Source organism: Hyperoodon ampullatus (genome assembly GCF_949752795.1).
Source record: "Hyperoodon ampullatus genome assembly, chromosome: 1".
Lineage (NCBI taxonomy): Eukaryota > Metazoa > Chordata > Mammalia > Artiodactyla > Ziphiidae > Hyperoodon > Hyperoodon ampullatus.
Genome location: NC_136914.1, coordinates 17,775,572 through 17,791,880, shown reverse-complemented (window position 1 = coordinate 17,791,880; position 16,309 = coordinate 17,775,572). Strand labels below are relative to the sequence as shown.

General features: G+C 32.9%; 1 protein-coding gene across 1 annotated transcript in view; it reads left to right on the top strand.

The window, feature by feature from the left end:
- Positions 1 to 16,309, top strand: part of RAP1GDS1 (Rap1 GTPase-GDP dissociation stimulator 1) — a gene marked incomplete at both ends in the record, with an annotated part of 147,992 nt that overhangs the window by 49,911 nt on the left and 81,772 nt on the right. Inside the window, 2 exons of the mRNA XM_079710155.1 lie at positions 3,923 to 4,045; positions 6,772 to 6,897. Of these exons, the coding sequence (XP_079566281.1) occupies positions 3,923 to 4,045; positions 6,772 to 6,897 (249 nt within the window). The remainder of the gene's footprint in view (positions 1 to 3,922; positions 4,046 to 6,771; positions 6,898 to 16,309) is intronic.

Genomic DNA, 16,309 nt, shown 5'->3' with positions numbered 1-16,309 from the left:
CATAGAATATAAATAAAAATAGCAATTCTTTATTGTTCTCATAACTAGAAGTAAATAATCCAAGTACATTTTTAATCTAATAGAGTCATAGTAATAGCAGTCATTATTTTTGTTTTTCTAATTTGGAGTTTACTGTAAATTGGCTATCACATGCTTTTCATTAATTTCTCCTCATAAAGCCTATATGCTAACATAACATCATAAATTGAGCTTATAGTAGCATACCTGAAAACCTGCTCTTGATATTTAACTGTAAAGCCAATTATTTTAGTGTATTTACTTGGCAGCTTTGTTGGGAACTTTAGCATTTTTCAAGCCATATCTTAAATTCCCATCCCCATTCCACCCATTCTCTGTCTTCTACTGGGTTATTGGTCTTGAGAAATTCTGTGAGTTATGCTTTAACTTCTCCTCTCCCTATAGCATTGTAGCACAGCTTCTTGATTTACTCTTCTTTCAAGTTTCTCTGACCCGATTGCCCAGTTTTCTTTTTCTTTCTGTCACTGGCAGTTTCATAACGCAGCTGCTCCTTGCCACCAGGAGGTCAGGTGGGGTGTGGACATAGGACTGTAGAGAAAGAATGAGTGCTTGCAGAACTGCAAGGGCTACTCTAATGGATATGACTCCTGCCGTAGCTCCACAGATATTATTTTAGAGTAGCAACTGCCCGTCATGTATGGGTCCTTCAAAATTCAAGGACTGCCAGCTGCCTATAATTTATAGGCACACTCTTTTATAGGCATACGCTTTTATGACTGCACCTAAATGTGAAGGGGGAGAAAGAAGTGGAACTGATTCCTGCAAGTATTTAAAATGGGTATAGTTCCAATGTCAGTAGTAGTGTGGCTAAAGATAATGAAAAGTCTGCCTTTTTTTTTTTAGGACTCCTAATCACAACACATGATTTCTTTTTACAAGCAGTCATTCATTTAGACCCGCAAACACCACCACTGACGCCTTCTTAATGCTCTCTTAAAATCATTTCAACGGTGCTCACCGATATCTGAGAACATGTTTAGTTCACAGGTACACATTGTGAGATGCAGTAGAATGCCAGTGTAGAGAGCATATATGAAGTGAGGCTGAAACTTTGTAATTGTTTATTGGGTAGTGGCATTTTAATGATAAGCAGTATTTGGCTCGTTATATTTTTATGACAAACGAAAGAAGATAATTCCCAGCTGTTTAATTTAAGTTCTAAACCTATATATAAATCCACATGCTAGCAAGTAAATAGAATTCCTTTTCTATTTTCCTAAATTGTATGTCAGATTTATATGAAAAACCAGATTATATTTTCCCTTTTATTTCTCTGACAATAGTATTAAAAAAATACTATTCCCAAATCTTGATTCATCTTATTATAACTGTTTTCCCAGTTCCTTGGATTGTAATCCATGGAAACTCATCAGAGTGCAAGAGTTTTGTATTGTTTTGTTTTCTTTTTTTCCCTGTGCCCCTGACATTCAGCTCTGATGTTAAGCCATTTTTTTAGTTATAGTTAAAATGAGACGTGCATGGGTGATTTGCAGTTAACTGCTCGCCTCCACACACACAAATACCTCAGCTTCACATCTAATCATGATTCATGCCTTATGCCAGATTCTTGCTGTCATCCTAGCACCAGCAGATGGTGGGACAAGACCCCTGGGGCAGTCAACCCCAGTGTTCTACCGTTGTAGCAGTGGTCAGAAAAGGAAGAATTTTAACATGGCAAACTGAGTTCAGTTCTTTTGGCTTCTTGCTAGAAAGAAGAAGAATAATAATTAATAGAAACTTGGTGTCAGATTTTCAGGTGGTACCTTAAAAACTTATTTTTTAATCCAAGAAACAAAAGTGAAAAGCCACGTTGTATTTTATAAATGCGCTTGCTGAAAGGACAGCTCCTGTGTTTATGTTCTATCATGTGTACTTTACATTTGTAATAATCTGAATTGTGAGAAACCAGTGAGTAGCAGTGTACAAAAAGACAAATTTCATCTACTTATGCTTAAGTAAGTTTTCTGTTCTAAAAAATAACACCAGTGGTTGCCAGGTGATACACATGTTGAATTGTTAGTGTAGTAGAATCTGAATTTGCTGTTCATGCTCTATGATTATTGGTGACTTTAGACAAGTTTACTTTATCTTTCTGGGCTTCTGTTTCTTCACCTAATAAAAAGCACTGTTTTAAAGTATCTCCAAAATATCCTTTTTTATTACAGTACATAAAATGTAAGAAACCAAAATAGTATTAGCTGTATTAAAGTGTACTAGGCTTATGGAAAAGGAAATGCATGGATGGAGTTTCAACACTGACTAATTTTGATTACTTGATCTTTTGTACTAGTATCATATATAAACATGCACATACACCCAAGTAACTACAGTAATTGCAAAGAAATGTTTTTAAGATAACAAATCCACGGAACTTTTACAATTTTCCATTTTTACAAATTTATAAATAATTTTCCATATAATTTTCTATTGCTTCAGCCATTCAGCAATTCTAGCTTCTCCTGATGATGTTAAGAGTGTTATACCTCTTTAACCCAGAATCCTGGCTAGTCTTGGGTTACACAGAACATTGCTTTTTAACTTTTTGACCAGAATCTATGATTAGTGGCACATTTTACATTCGGTAAGCATACACATACAGTTACATGTGCATGTGTTTCACTCAGTGTTTTACCTTACTGTCCGCAAAAAAATTTTTTTCTATTCTTTTGTTGTTGTTGTGGATATTGTTGATTCTATTTCTCTTTTTAAGAAATTGCTGGTCCTTGTTCACCAGATTGATTTCAGGGTTCTCAATGGATTGGGACCCACAGTTTGAAAAACACTAAGCTAAACAATCAGCACTTACTATAAAGAAATAGATAATTTTTTGTAGACTTTCTCAAATTATTAAAAATGATTTCCTACTCTCTGTTGATCAGAGCAGCTGCTATTTACTTAACAAGAAATCTTTAGAGTTCTCTTGTTTGTTTGTATAACCAAAGGATGTAAAGGATATAGAGGAGCTACACGTAGAAATAAATTTAAATGGAATGTTTTAATGAGCCTTATAGCTCCCTGTTTTTAAACAATGCCATTCCTCTTCATTGTTAAGAGCCAAATAGTAATTTTAAATTTTGTTTCCTTGAGCTTGTCTTTATTTCCATCATCATTCCAGGTGTTCCTGTTTTTTATTTTAATAAGTCATGCTTTTTACATGAAGTGGCTTGATTTCATACAAAGGCTCTTTATTTGTATTTTAACAAAGATGGACAGAAAAGGAAAGAAGTAGGTCTTCTTGAATTTCTATATCACCAGATAGAGTTCTGAATACCATGGCCTTATTGCTGTTTACTATTTCCCTTTTTCATTAGTGGTGGTTTGAATAAGTTGTGTGAGAAACATAGTAATCATATGGAACTGAATAGTCTCTTCTGTCACTCCATATAAAATGATATGAGGTGAGTTTTTTGCACATTTAGTTGCCACTTTTTTTTAAATTGCTGTAGCATTATAGGTAATCATAGAATTCACATGTATTAATAACACACTGTTAGAGAATTCAGAAGGGAAGTAGAAAGTAAAGCATTCCTACTCTGAATAGACAGTGTTAGAAATAACATTGAGAAGTAAGTTTGGTATGCAAATGGTATATTCAGAAAGAATTCCTTTATAATCTGTAGATTTAGAAAAGATTGTATTAGAAAGTTTTGCATAGATAAAAACTGAACATAAAAGCAGCTTGTGGAACTGAAGGTAATTTTATATAAATATACACATTTTAATATATAATGAACTGTTTCTATTATGAATGGTGAAAATTCTTTTTTTTTATTAGTTTCTGCTTTATAACGAAAATTCTTAAAGAAAGAATTTATTGTAGATGAAGTTGTCAGTGCTAGTGTTGAAGATGTTCACTGAAGCTCTTTGTATGTATTTCTTTCAGATATGGAAACAAGTGAAAAAATCCAAGGAAGTGGAATACTTCAACTGTTTGCAAGTCTGTTGGTTCCACAGTCTTCCTGCACAGCCAAAGTAGCTAACATCATAGCAGAAATAGCCAAAAATGGTGAGGTTTTCCTCAAGAACTTTTCTGCTGGGAACATCTTCAGTTTTACACCCTACCTGTCAGTATGTTTTATTAATTTATGTTTTAATTTTGTAGATTAGACATTTTTCCTTTCTTTCTATTTTTCTTTTCTTTGACTTTTTTCCTGTAATGAGATGTTGTTTAAAATGACTATCACTATAGTCATTCTATTTGTACATTTCCCATTTGCTATTCCATTCCTTCAGAGCAGAATTAAAGAATAGCACTGCTGGTCTCTCCTGTACCTGTATCATTTATAGCTTTGGTTACAGGATTCTTGAGCTGCCACTGAGTCATTCGTCTTCATTGTCACAGGAGAGCTTACCCTTTTTCAATGTATACGTTGGTTTGTGTTATATCCAGATAAACTCACTGTTTTTTTTTTTTTTTAGTCTGACCTACTGATGCTGGCACTTGACTGCAACAGTGTAGTCGGAATACATATTCTGTTTTCTGAATTCATCTTCATGAGAAACATTTATTTCTTAGGTTTCCATGTAATGACAGCAAAGCATAGATTATAAAATAGCCATCCCATTATATATGGTTTATATCCAGTGAGAGGGGATTCTTTGGAAGAATAATTTTGTAGCAGAAATATTTGTGTATGATTTCAGTTTAGTCAGTTTGAGAAAAACACTGACTTCTTAAAGCAGTTTTTCAGCAAAAGGGGAGGCCATGCTAAATGTAATATACCATTAGTATGCCTCAGTTTGTCAAAGTTTGATATTATTTTTAGTTCTTTTATTTTAGTAAGTTGCATATATTATACTTTAAAAAAAGAAACTTTAAAATTCTGGCTTCAATTTTACACAATTAATTTTATACATTGTGTAATCACTGTGGCAGGTGACATTGTAAAGTATGTTTTTAGCCCAGTAAAACAACTTGTTCATATGTGTGTTACCAAAAAGAATTGCCATGAAATTTTTTCATTTGTTTAGAGGTGCTCAAAATACCTTTCAAGTTCCAATGAGGTTCTATATTGGTAAATCATTTTTTGGTTGTTAATGAAAACTGACCATCTGTTGTTTATATGTACATCTAAGCTATTGTAATTATAATCATTATGCTGTGCTTTGGAGTTGAGCTGGTCATAAATGTTCAGAGATTCTTAGTGGTCTGGAGTATTTAGTGTACTTCAAGCAGATTTGAACTGCTCTGAATAGATAGGGATCACCTTGGGACAGCAAAGAACTCCTGAAGCAGATCTAGTTTGAAAATGAAACCCCTTCAGATATTGTTTGTTAACTTAGAGCAACAACTATCTAAATCTTCTTAGATGCAAAGCAGCTTGATTTTTAAGATCAAGTAATTTATTTTTAACTTCATTAGAAATACAGTATAGTTTCCAGAAATCAATTTTTATCTTAAAACTTTTTTTCTTAAGAATGAGCACACACACACACACATAACATAGATTGAGAAATTTTGAGTAGATTTTTTTTAAATGGATTGCCATTCCTATATGATCTTATTACTTAATAGTATCAGTCCTCATAATACTTGGTCACAGTTGCATGATAACTCTGCTGCTAGAGGTTGCTTCTAGTTACACTCTAGTAGATGACAACTATGTTTTAAAGACATAATTTATAGCATTTATACTTTTAATCAGAGGCTTGTTAAGGGCATGCCACTAATCCCTACTGGTTAAAATAAATGGGATCCATTTAAATGGTTGTTTACTGCTTAATCGCCACATTGTTTTTTTTTAAGTGACTGGCTGAGAAAGTGGATTAGAGTCTTTCTTTTTAACTAAATATCTTCAGAAATGCAACATGACCCAACAGAGATATTAACTGGCCTTATATTTCTTCTGGTTAGAAACTTGACAATGAAAGAAGATTGTGTGAACCAGAGAAAAAAAGAAATTGGAAGTTGATCTGTTCATCGTCACTCTGCTGTGCACATTATATAATAATAGAAGAGAACTATTAGCATATACTTGTTAGATTTGGATTAATTATAAAATATAATTATGGTTAAATTTGTATGTACAAAAGGAACTCTCTAAAAATTAGCGTACCTGACTATGTGCTGATGTTCAAAATCCAGAGTATTAGTAAGAAGTTCCAGGGGCAAGTTTAACGTGGGAGCCTAGCTATGACCATAAATAGCAGTAAAAGATTTTGATATCTTTTAAATAAAGTGTTCCCGTATATAACAGATTTAAGATGGATTTGAGGCAAAGGAAAAATAAGTAAAAGAGGAAGTATCTGTGAATATGTCTTCCTTTTTAGAATTGTACTCTCAGTGTCTAATAATAGTAACAACAACAACAACAAATTTCTGAAGCTAGGTACTATTATGTGTCTACAGTGCTGATAACTGAAGTTGAAAATGTGTAAAAGCAAACAAACCTTTACATCTTATTCCCCTCCTCCAACTCCTCCCCCCTCCTCCTCTTATAACATCCAGGTATAAGAAGATAGTGATAAATTAGATATAATGAAAGTTAATGAAAATTTCTTTTGGTTTATGGTAGAGACTATCAGCAAAGAAAAATGTGACCCCACTCATTTTTGTGTACTTATTTCATGAAGTATTTAGTAAGGTTGTAATGATACTTTTAGACAGAAGTGTACTCTTCAGATAGTAAGCCATCTTAAACATTTTAATATTAGATATTTATTTTATTAAGGGAGGTTTTTTATGTAATTGAGAATCTTTATATTTTTAATTAAATATGTTCTTCTTTTCAGAATTTATGCGAATTCCATGTGTGGATGCAGGATTGATTTCACCACTGGTGCAGCTGCTAAATAGCAAAGACCAGGAAGTGCTGCTTCAAACTGGCAGGGCTCTAGGAAACATATGTTACGATAGCCGTAAGTGTTGAAATAGCAACGGTACACTTATAAACTTTTGTTTAAGAATTATGATTTTCATAATAATTCTGCTTTTAGTGTTAGCACTGTCTTTTCTAGGCTAAGACATTAATGTGAGCCAGTATGACTTAGCTCTGCTTATGTAGCTGAATCAATGGAAATTCGGGCCATAGTATTCTTTTAAGTAAGACTTATCTGAAATGAATTCTTTTTCTCTTATATCACAAATGATATTTTCAGAGGAAAATAAGTTATTTTCTAAGAATTGGAGCTTTTAATTTTAGGAAAAAATACATCTTTTCAATTGGGTTTTATTGAAGTACCATCTCTGCATGAGAATACTTCTGAACACATTTTTTAGTTTCTAAGTCTGTCCAAATACATTTTTAATTATGTGCAATTCAGTAAAGCCATTCATAAAAACCATTATCTTCTCAAGAGCTAGATTGGCCTATTGCATCTTGCATTGATTCCATTCCTTTTTGTCATAATGTCATTGTCATCCTCACCACTTTATATAATATACTGTTCTACTAGGCAAAGAGAAAGCAAGAACTTGAATATGGGTATAGATATTGCAAAAGTTTTACATTTTCTACTTTTCCTTCCCACATATATGCAAACAAAATACAGAAAAAAATCTTGAGTATATTCAGTTTAATTAGGCTTATCCTGATTTTCCTTAGATTTCTGAGACAAAAACACATTTTTTAACACTCACCTTTAAAGTCTCCTAGGAATTTAGTTCTATTTATACAACTAGGATAACTTATATTGTTTATTTTCCCCATTGAGTTTATGTACAAAAATCATAGATAGCTCTTTTATAATACACAGTGTTTCAAAAAGTGATTTGTGCATATAAGCCAGACAGAAAATAAAGTCATAAACATATTTATTTATGATAAAAGAAAGAAGCAGAAAAAAAGATTGAAACTACAGCTTTCAGTTATAACTTCTCTGTAGCAGTAGTGGTAAGACTAGCCTCAGTTATTCTTTCCTTTTTGTGGAATATTATATATTATATTTGAGGACATGGGATGTCTTTTAATGTGAATTTTAATTGGAGAATTTCAGTCCCTAATGCTGCTTATAAATTTACCTATCTGTGCCTTCATTCCAATTCTTACTATCCTAGGGTATTAGATTTGTTTATAAAATCCTAGTGCTCTATGTTTATAACTTGCATTTTCATATTTAGGATTTTTATTAAACACTATAGCTTCTTTTTTTTTTTTTTTTTTTTTTTTGGTACGCGGGCCTCTCAGTGTTGTGGCCTCTCCCGCTACGGAGCACAGGCTCCGGACACGCAGGCTCAGCGGCCATGGCTCACGGGCCCAGCTGCTCCGCGGCATGTGGGATCTTCCCAGACCGGGGCACGAACCCGTGTCCCCTGCATCGGCAGGCGGACTCTCAACCACTGCGCCACCAGGGAAGCCCAACACTATAGCTTCTAACGTTAGCTTTCAAGAGTGAATGTGTATTTTATATGATTAATTTTAACAATATATATTTAATAGACCTCTGCAGAGTAATAGGCAAAGATTGATGGCAAGTATTTGGAGAGTATAATCATTACTCTTTTTATTTTTATCTTCTGTGTTTATTACTAGAATTTAAGGCTATCAAAAGTATTCTTTAATCTTTGTTCAGTTTAGATATTCTTGAATTATGCATTGTTTGAACATCATAGGAATTATCTGTTTTGAGTACTTTTGTCCTAGAGTTTCACTTAATATTGACACAATGGAAGAAATACCCATAGTGATCTATTGTCTCATCTTGCTATGATTTTTATGGGCACAGAGTCATTTTATTTCCTGTATATGCTAAAGAACCTTGAAGTTAGGGTAATAAATGTCTAGTTAATAAGATTATCATTTTGAAGAAACTGAAGTCCATTATTATGCTGTTTATCATATCCATTTACTCTGTTCTTATGAGGTATACAGTATAAAGTCTGTGGATATGCTTTAGGCTATGAAGTTAATTTTTTGTTTCATTTATTTGTGAATATTTATAATCACTTTATTCTCATTCAATTCAATGAAAATTATAGTTAAATAGAAAATTAAGCATAGTGAATACAGACTTTTTATACTTTTAAACCTTGTTTAAGGAAAATGAAGTTAGTAATCTTAAAAATGAATAAATATAAGAAGTGATTTATTACTGTAAATCATGTGGTAAAAATGTTTTCATTGTGCCATGCTGTCTTAAGCATATAGTTTCCATAATACTGTATGCTTTCTTATCCTTTTATTTGAAATTAAATTTATGTCAATTTATCAGTGATTTCTCCAGAATAGTTGTAGGAAGAGTACAGCACCTTTATTTTAATTGCAAGAATGATATCAAAGTCTATAAATGTGATGCTGTGTGGTTGATTTTTTAATTTACTTGAAATGCAGTGACATTTTATGACAAGCAGGAGTTTGAAAGAACCCAGAAATTAGATTTCTCTCTTTAAAAAGGATTGAATAACTTCAATTTTAATTAATTACTTAACCTTCTTCCCTCTTAAGAATGTAATGCTTCATTCCTAAACGGAAAATAGAAAACTATAAATTACAGCCTTGTAAATACAAGCAATCTTCTTCTTACAATAACATGTGTTTTAAAATTCACGTTTATATTTTATCAAACTTACCCATAGGACTAATCAGTTTATTCTTGTTTTATAAATGTATTCCAAATGAATAATTTTTTAGTGTGGGTTTATTCAGAATTTTATTGGGCTTACAACAGATAGTAAAGTCAATGTATACATAAAGTAGCATGGGAATTCAGTATTACAGATAAAAATGTGAGAAATTTGTGCATATTTTATAGATTTTTATTTTGATACTTAAAATGTAAGGCAATTTGCCAGCATATTTCAGTTAACAGTTCCTTTTGAAAGGAGAGCTCTAACTGTAAAAAGAATTACACTTACCACAAAATTCATGGAAATCTTTTGAAAAAAGTAGGTCAGATTTCAGGTTTCCCAGCTTTGACAGTGCCCATTTTAGGGAACTCTTCCTAGTGGAAGGAAACTGTCTTATATATCCTAACATCAGGTAATAGACTGATATAACTGCTAAATGGGACAGGATGAGGCTTTGTTGCTGATGAACTTTTTGAATCCCACCCAGTCTCTCTCTTGCATATAGAGATGAAAGCATCAGCGAGTGGGAACAGTTTTCATTTAAAATGCCTGGTCTTTTTTCTGTGCTTCCAGAGAGCTGCCAAGGCATTTATGGATTTCTCTTTCGAAGTATCCAGACTTCTGATATAAGCAACGTTTTAACTCTTTGCCCTTTAACTTCTCCAAAATGATTCTTTTTATGAGAAGTTTGACTTCTTTTAGATCAAAGAAGAGAGAAAAATTATATTTCAATTTGGAAAGAAGTCAGCAAAGCTGTGATGGGATGTGCTAGGGCATATGATTTTAGATAAAGTGGTATTACATCTCAGCAGTGCATACATTTGGCCTGTTTAATTACACATTTCTCTCAAAGGTGATATGGAAAAAAATGAGCCCCTTTTTCTCCTTACCTGGCCATTTTTGTGGTATTCTCTTCTTTTAATGATTAGTTTTGTTTATATAACTGTGCACATTTAAAATTGCTTATATAATTAAATGGTCTTATAGTATTGAAGAGCTTCATGTTAAATTCCCACCCCATGTTTATTATTAGTAGGGCTAAATTGGTGACTGGAGAGTGAGCTTTCTCTGTTTGTAGATGGTACTGCTTGAGGTCAGGAAATAATTGATATCGGAAATACTGGTTAAAAGTCATTTAGTAGAGGCTAAAAGAAAATGATTGCATGAAATTAAATATTTGTGCCTTTTTGTATACCAGAGAAAGAATAATATAGAATTCAAATTAATACATATTAAAATTAAACAAATATACCTCTTTACAGAAATGAAATTAGTGCTTTTGATTATATAATTAGTCCTATTATTAGAAAGATGCACACTTAAGAAGCTTGTATGACATGCTGTCTTACATGATATAAAGAAAATTGAATTCTTGCTCACTGATGAAGAAATAAATCTACTAAAATGAGGTGGTAATCAGGCTGGCCAAAGCCATTGTTTATGAGGTAAACTAAATATTGTTTATTTCAATGACTTCAAGAAGTGTAAAAATGAAAGGATGCCCAAGTATGTGCATGGACCTATTTATATATTAGTGATTCTAACTGCTACACTATTTTTAATGTAAGGGATGAAGAAAAAATTTATTATTCTGACTGCAAATGCTGAAAAAGAATTAGCAATAATTCTATAATATTTCATAATGTAAGTTGGTTAGATAAGAATAATACAGACATGCTTTGAAATTGCCTGAGTAGTCAGAATATGTTTGCAGCAGTTATATTAAACACAGAACTATTTATATCTTACATTTAAAATATTTGTTTCAGTGATATAAATTAGGTTAAGTGTTTGATTATGTTATTAAAGAGTTTGCAGGTCTATAGATTTGTCCTACTTTTTTTAGTATTCAGTTTTAGAGTAGAATAGAATTATCAACCAATAAGTACAAAAAAAAATTCTTCAGCTTTTACTAATCAATCTGTTGTATTTTTTAATAAATTTATTATCAGAGTACATCATGTATATAAGAATAAACAACTATATGCAACTGCTTTTAGAGACAGTAAATATGGCTATTATCACATGAAAATCCTCTCTTGTAAAGATTTCCTACATATATAGTAGCTGGAAATAGATGTTGTTTTGTAACACTATCATAAGCTCTATAAAAGGTTCATGCCATTAAAGAACTTTTAATATAGTGGAGAAAATAAAATGCACAAAGGAACACAACTTAGGGACAATTACAGAGTACACACTAAATATGTGGTTTTTGATCAGAATGAAAATAAATGGGTGATGGGAGTAGTATTTGGAGCCATTTTTTTAGAAATTAAGCAAATGACGCATTGCTTATAAAATATAGTTTATTTTTAAATTAATAAATTATAAATAAGTGAAATTTTAGTATGCTCTCTGGAAGGCAAATATTACAGATTGATAAGATTTCCAGACCTACCATTTACTAAGTTATCATTTAATCTTTCTGAATTTTAGTTTCCTCATTGGAAAAGTGGACTGCTGTATGGATTAAATAAGGTTTATATATAGATGTACAATATAAATTATGAACTGCTAGGCAAAGGAAATATGTAGCATTTATGTATGATCATTTGTCTTACTCAGTTTGGGCTGCTATATTAAAATACCATAGACTGAGTGGCTTAAACAACCAATATTTATTTCTCACAGTTTTGGAGGCTGGGAAATCCACCCCAGATCAAAGCAGTAGTAGATTCAGTATCTGGTGAGGACACTCCTTGTTTGCCCACAGCCTTCTTATTGTATCTTCACAGAGAGATGAGAGCTAGAGGAAGCAAGCTCTCCTGTCTCTTCATTGAGGGTTCTACCTGCATGACCTAATTACCGTCTAATGTCATAACATCAGGGGTTAGAATATCAACATATGAATTTTAGGGAGACACAAACATTCATTCTATAACATTATTGTTTCTAAAAAGTATGCTGTGACATAATGCAATGCATACACTAATGTACTCAGGATATATTTTTTTTAAGTATAAAGGACAGAATCCATATAAGGAGAGGCAAAGATAAATCTAGTAAGAGTCAGGGATAATATACTTACCATAATGAGCACTAATTTAATTTGAGCATCTCAGTTGCCAAGGTGAAAAACTTGATATGCTATGTAATTTTTATTTTATGCTAAGGAGAAATTTTCTAGCTCTTCAGTTAAACAAAAAACTTGAGACAAATTCTAGAAGAGATTTATCATCAGGATATCATTAGCTCCTTAGATGATTCTGTATACATTCCTCTTAAAATATGCAAAAGATATTGGTTTGCATTAGACAGTATCTTCAATAATGGTTCTAAAAAATTGCTCAAATAGTCTCCATATGATTGTTTCTTATACCACATCTTTAACAGAATCCAAGAAATAATACGGAGTCCTTTAGCAAACGTATTTCTATTCGGACAATATAGCCCAAATGTGTTGTTTTTTGGTAGTTGAACTTGATTCAAGCATACAACTTAAAATTTTCAAGAAGTTTTGACTTGAATATATTTCCTAGTTTATTTTAAACCAAAATACAGTTCTACTTTGCATTCATTATACCTGCTCAATTTCTGTGTTGTGTAATGTATCCAAGTTCTATTTTCTGAGGCCAAAAAATATAATTATCTTTGATTTTTAAGCCTGTTATCGATTTGATAAAATTTGATTTACACGATAGTGAATATTTAAAACTACCACAGTTACATGAATCTATACACATGATAAAATTGCTTTGAACTATACATGCCCACACACATACACAAATGCATATAAAAACTGATGAAATCTAAACAAGGTCCGTAGATTGTCACTTTCCTGGTTGGTATATTGTATTAGAGTTATGTAAATGTTACCCTTGGAGCAAGCTGGTTGGAGGGTACATAGGACCTGTCTGTACTAATTTTTTTTTTTTTTTTTGCAACTTTCTGTGAGTCTCTAATTATTTCAAAATTAAAACTTTAAAAAACTCCACATTTCTAAGAGGCATACATATAATCTCTGGAAAATGAACTTGTTTCTATCAGCCCTACTTGAGGGAGTGGGAATAAAAAATGTATATAACATAATTACAAACTTATATACATATACACGTACATATATACATTTAAAGTATGACCTACAACAATAATTTTCTTTTTATTGGATTTGTATAATTAAAGTGGAGGACAAAATTGCCTCTAATTTTTTCTCCCTCCAAATTTGACTTTAAGGGAAAAAAAACAGCAAAAAAATTGACAGCCCTAAAATAAAATTTAGGGAGAGACAATTCATACTTTTGGGACCTTGATCAGAACAGGTAATCAGTAGGTTCTGCCTTCTCTGCATCCTGTAGGGATAGATTAGGCATTAGCACTCCTAGTCTCGGGAGGATTTCTGTGTTGGGCCACAAGCCTCTACTTCAGGTGAGATTTCTGGTGAGTCAGGATCAGCCTGTAAGTAGTTTATAATTTACCTTTGTTCTGGAAAAACCAACGAAAATAATGTGAGGGGAGAAATGGTTTTGCTGGTCATCACTTCTGTTTAATTGTTCAAGTGTGTCTCCTATGCTTAAAGGGTTTATAGTGCATTCAAGGTAATGAAGCATGTATATCAATGAGTAAAATAGGACACAGTGATGGTGCTGTAAGAGGATCCACAATAGAGATCTAGGAGGGAGCTCATTTGTGTTTGAGCCCTTCCAGTGGTGTTAATAGGGGAGGAAGCAGTCAATCTGCATAGTATCTGGACATGTGGAGAAAGGATTAGGAGATTGTTCAGGAGCACAGAAAAGCATTTTAAAAGGTAGATAATATAGTAGGGAGATATGTCTGGAACCCATATTGGAGAAGGGCTAGTACAATGGGGAGTCATTGGAGGTATCTGAGCAAGAGTTAAATGTGCAAATCGATCCCATAGAAAAAGTGGATTTGAAAGAGATGTACATTATGATAGGCAGTTGCCCTTAACAAGAAGTATGTATCTGAAACATTTAGCAGACTTTTTCAAAATACATTTTCTTGGCCACACCCTAGAACCAGTAAATCAGAATCTCTGAGACTGGAATCTAACGTATCATCTATATTCTGCAAACCTCCCTAGGTGATTCTAATGCACATTCATACTTAAAAACCATTGGACAGTGGACTAGATGAAAAATAACCAGTTAGAAGGTTATTGTTTCTTTTCAAGCTTGAAGAATAAAAGAGAGAATAGAAAGGAAGAGAGTGTGTGTGTGTGTGTGTGTGTTTGTGTAAGAATCCAAGAAAGTATCAGGTAAGAGAAAGGAGTCCATGAGTCCAAAATTCAAATCTGGATAATATCAACAATAGAAATAGATCTCAACCAGGTGGATATGTTTGGAGGCATGTTGAATTTGAGGTGCTGTTGTCACATTCAGGTGACAGAGCTTTGAGATTCATGCACTTAAAAGTGATGGTTGACCCATGGGAATAGAAGAAATGTTTAAAGGAAAGTGTGAGGAAAACAGCCACATTTTGAGTGTAGAAGAAAGGAAGGAGCTTATGAAGAAGCACTGAAAGATTCGAGGAAAACAATTTTCTTGTCATGGATTCCAAAGAGTTGGGTGATAAACACTGTCAAGTACTGTCAAGTCCTGCCAAGAAAAATACTGAATTTTGTCATTTGATTAACAGACATTCATGTTTTAAAAAAATCTCTAAGTCGAGTCTTGTGGAGAAAGAAACAGAATTTCCAGGGCTATGGTGAGTAATGAGGAAATGAAAAGAGGGTATTAACTTTCTAGAAATTGAATGAGAAAAGAAGAGACAGAAGCGGTTTGTGGGAAGGGCAACATTGTGAGAGTAATTAGAGTAGTGGAGACAGGAACTTGTTTGTTGGGCTAGGACCCTATGGACAAGGACAGAGTAAATTTCCTGGAGTAAATGATTGACGGACAAAGATCATAGATGAAAACAAGAAGAAATGAAATCTTTGGTGTTAGAATGGGAAGGGACATTCTTAGAGAAAAATAACAAGCTAGGTGAAAAAAACAATTTACAGTAGTACAGAGAGCAGTCAGAAGGGTGCTTCTGGCGTGGCCTCCATCTTCCCAGTAAAGTAGAAGTCAGGCTCATTATTAAATAGAATTCAGCTGCAAAGTGACGGTAAGAAGCTTTGGTGTGGGGAAGGGATCAGAGTTGGGGCTGTGAGGCATATTATAAGCAGTCATAAGGATATGATTTTCAGGTAACCAAATGGTAGTGAAGGTTTACTGTAGGTAGAGATCTTGATCTTGCATTCATTTATCGATTTGTGTTGTGCACTTACAATGTATGTAGGCTAAGGAGTTGTTTTTGTGCTGGAATGTGTGGACAGGAAAGAGCCACTGGAAGAAAACTTGAAATTGGTATTTGCAGTTCCATAGAAGGATTCAATTTGTATTGGAAGGAGAGGAGAAGTGAGGTAGAGATATCAAAAAGCCATTATAGTAGACCCAGGTATGATATGGTAAATACTGACTGGGGCGGAGAGAATGAAATTGAATTTTGAAGTGAGATTGGATTGACTGTCATTAATTTGGTTGGTTCTTGCAAAGTACTGTACCAGGTTTAAGCAATGTTAAATATTTAGTAATGCTTCAGATAGTTTGTACTTTGAGGAACTATGATTTTTCCATTTTTGTGCTTCATATTACATTCAAATACCTTTTGTTTATTAAAATGGTATTTAAAAATCTAACAGTCTATAAATTTTTACCTTCATAAAACTTGTACGGCAAAGAACACATTATATATTTAGCTGCTTTTTTCCACTACTTGATTAGTTCCCACGTACCATGTTATAAAAAAGCTAATACCTTG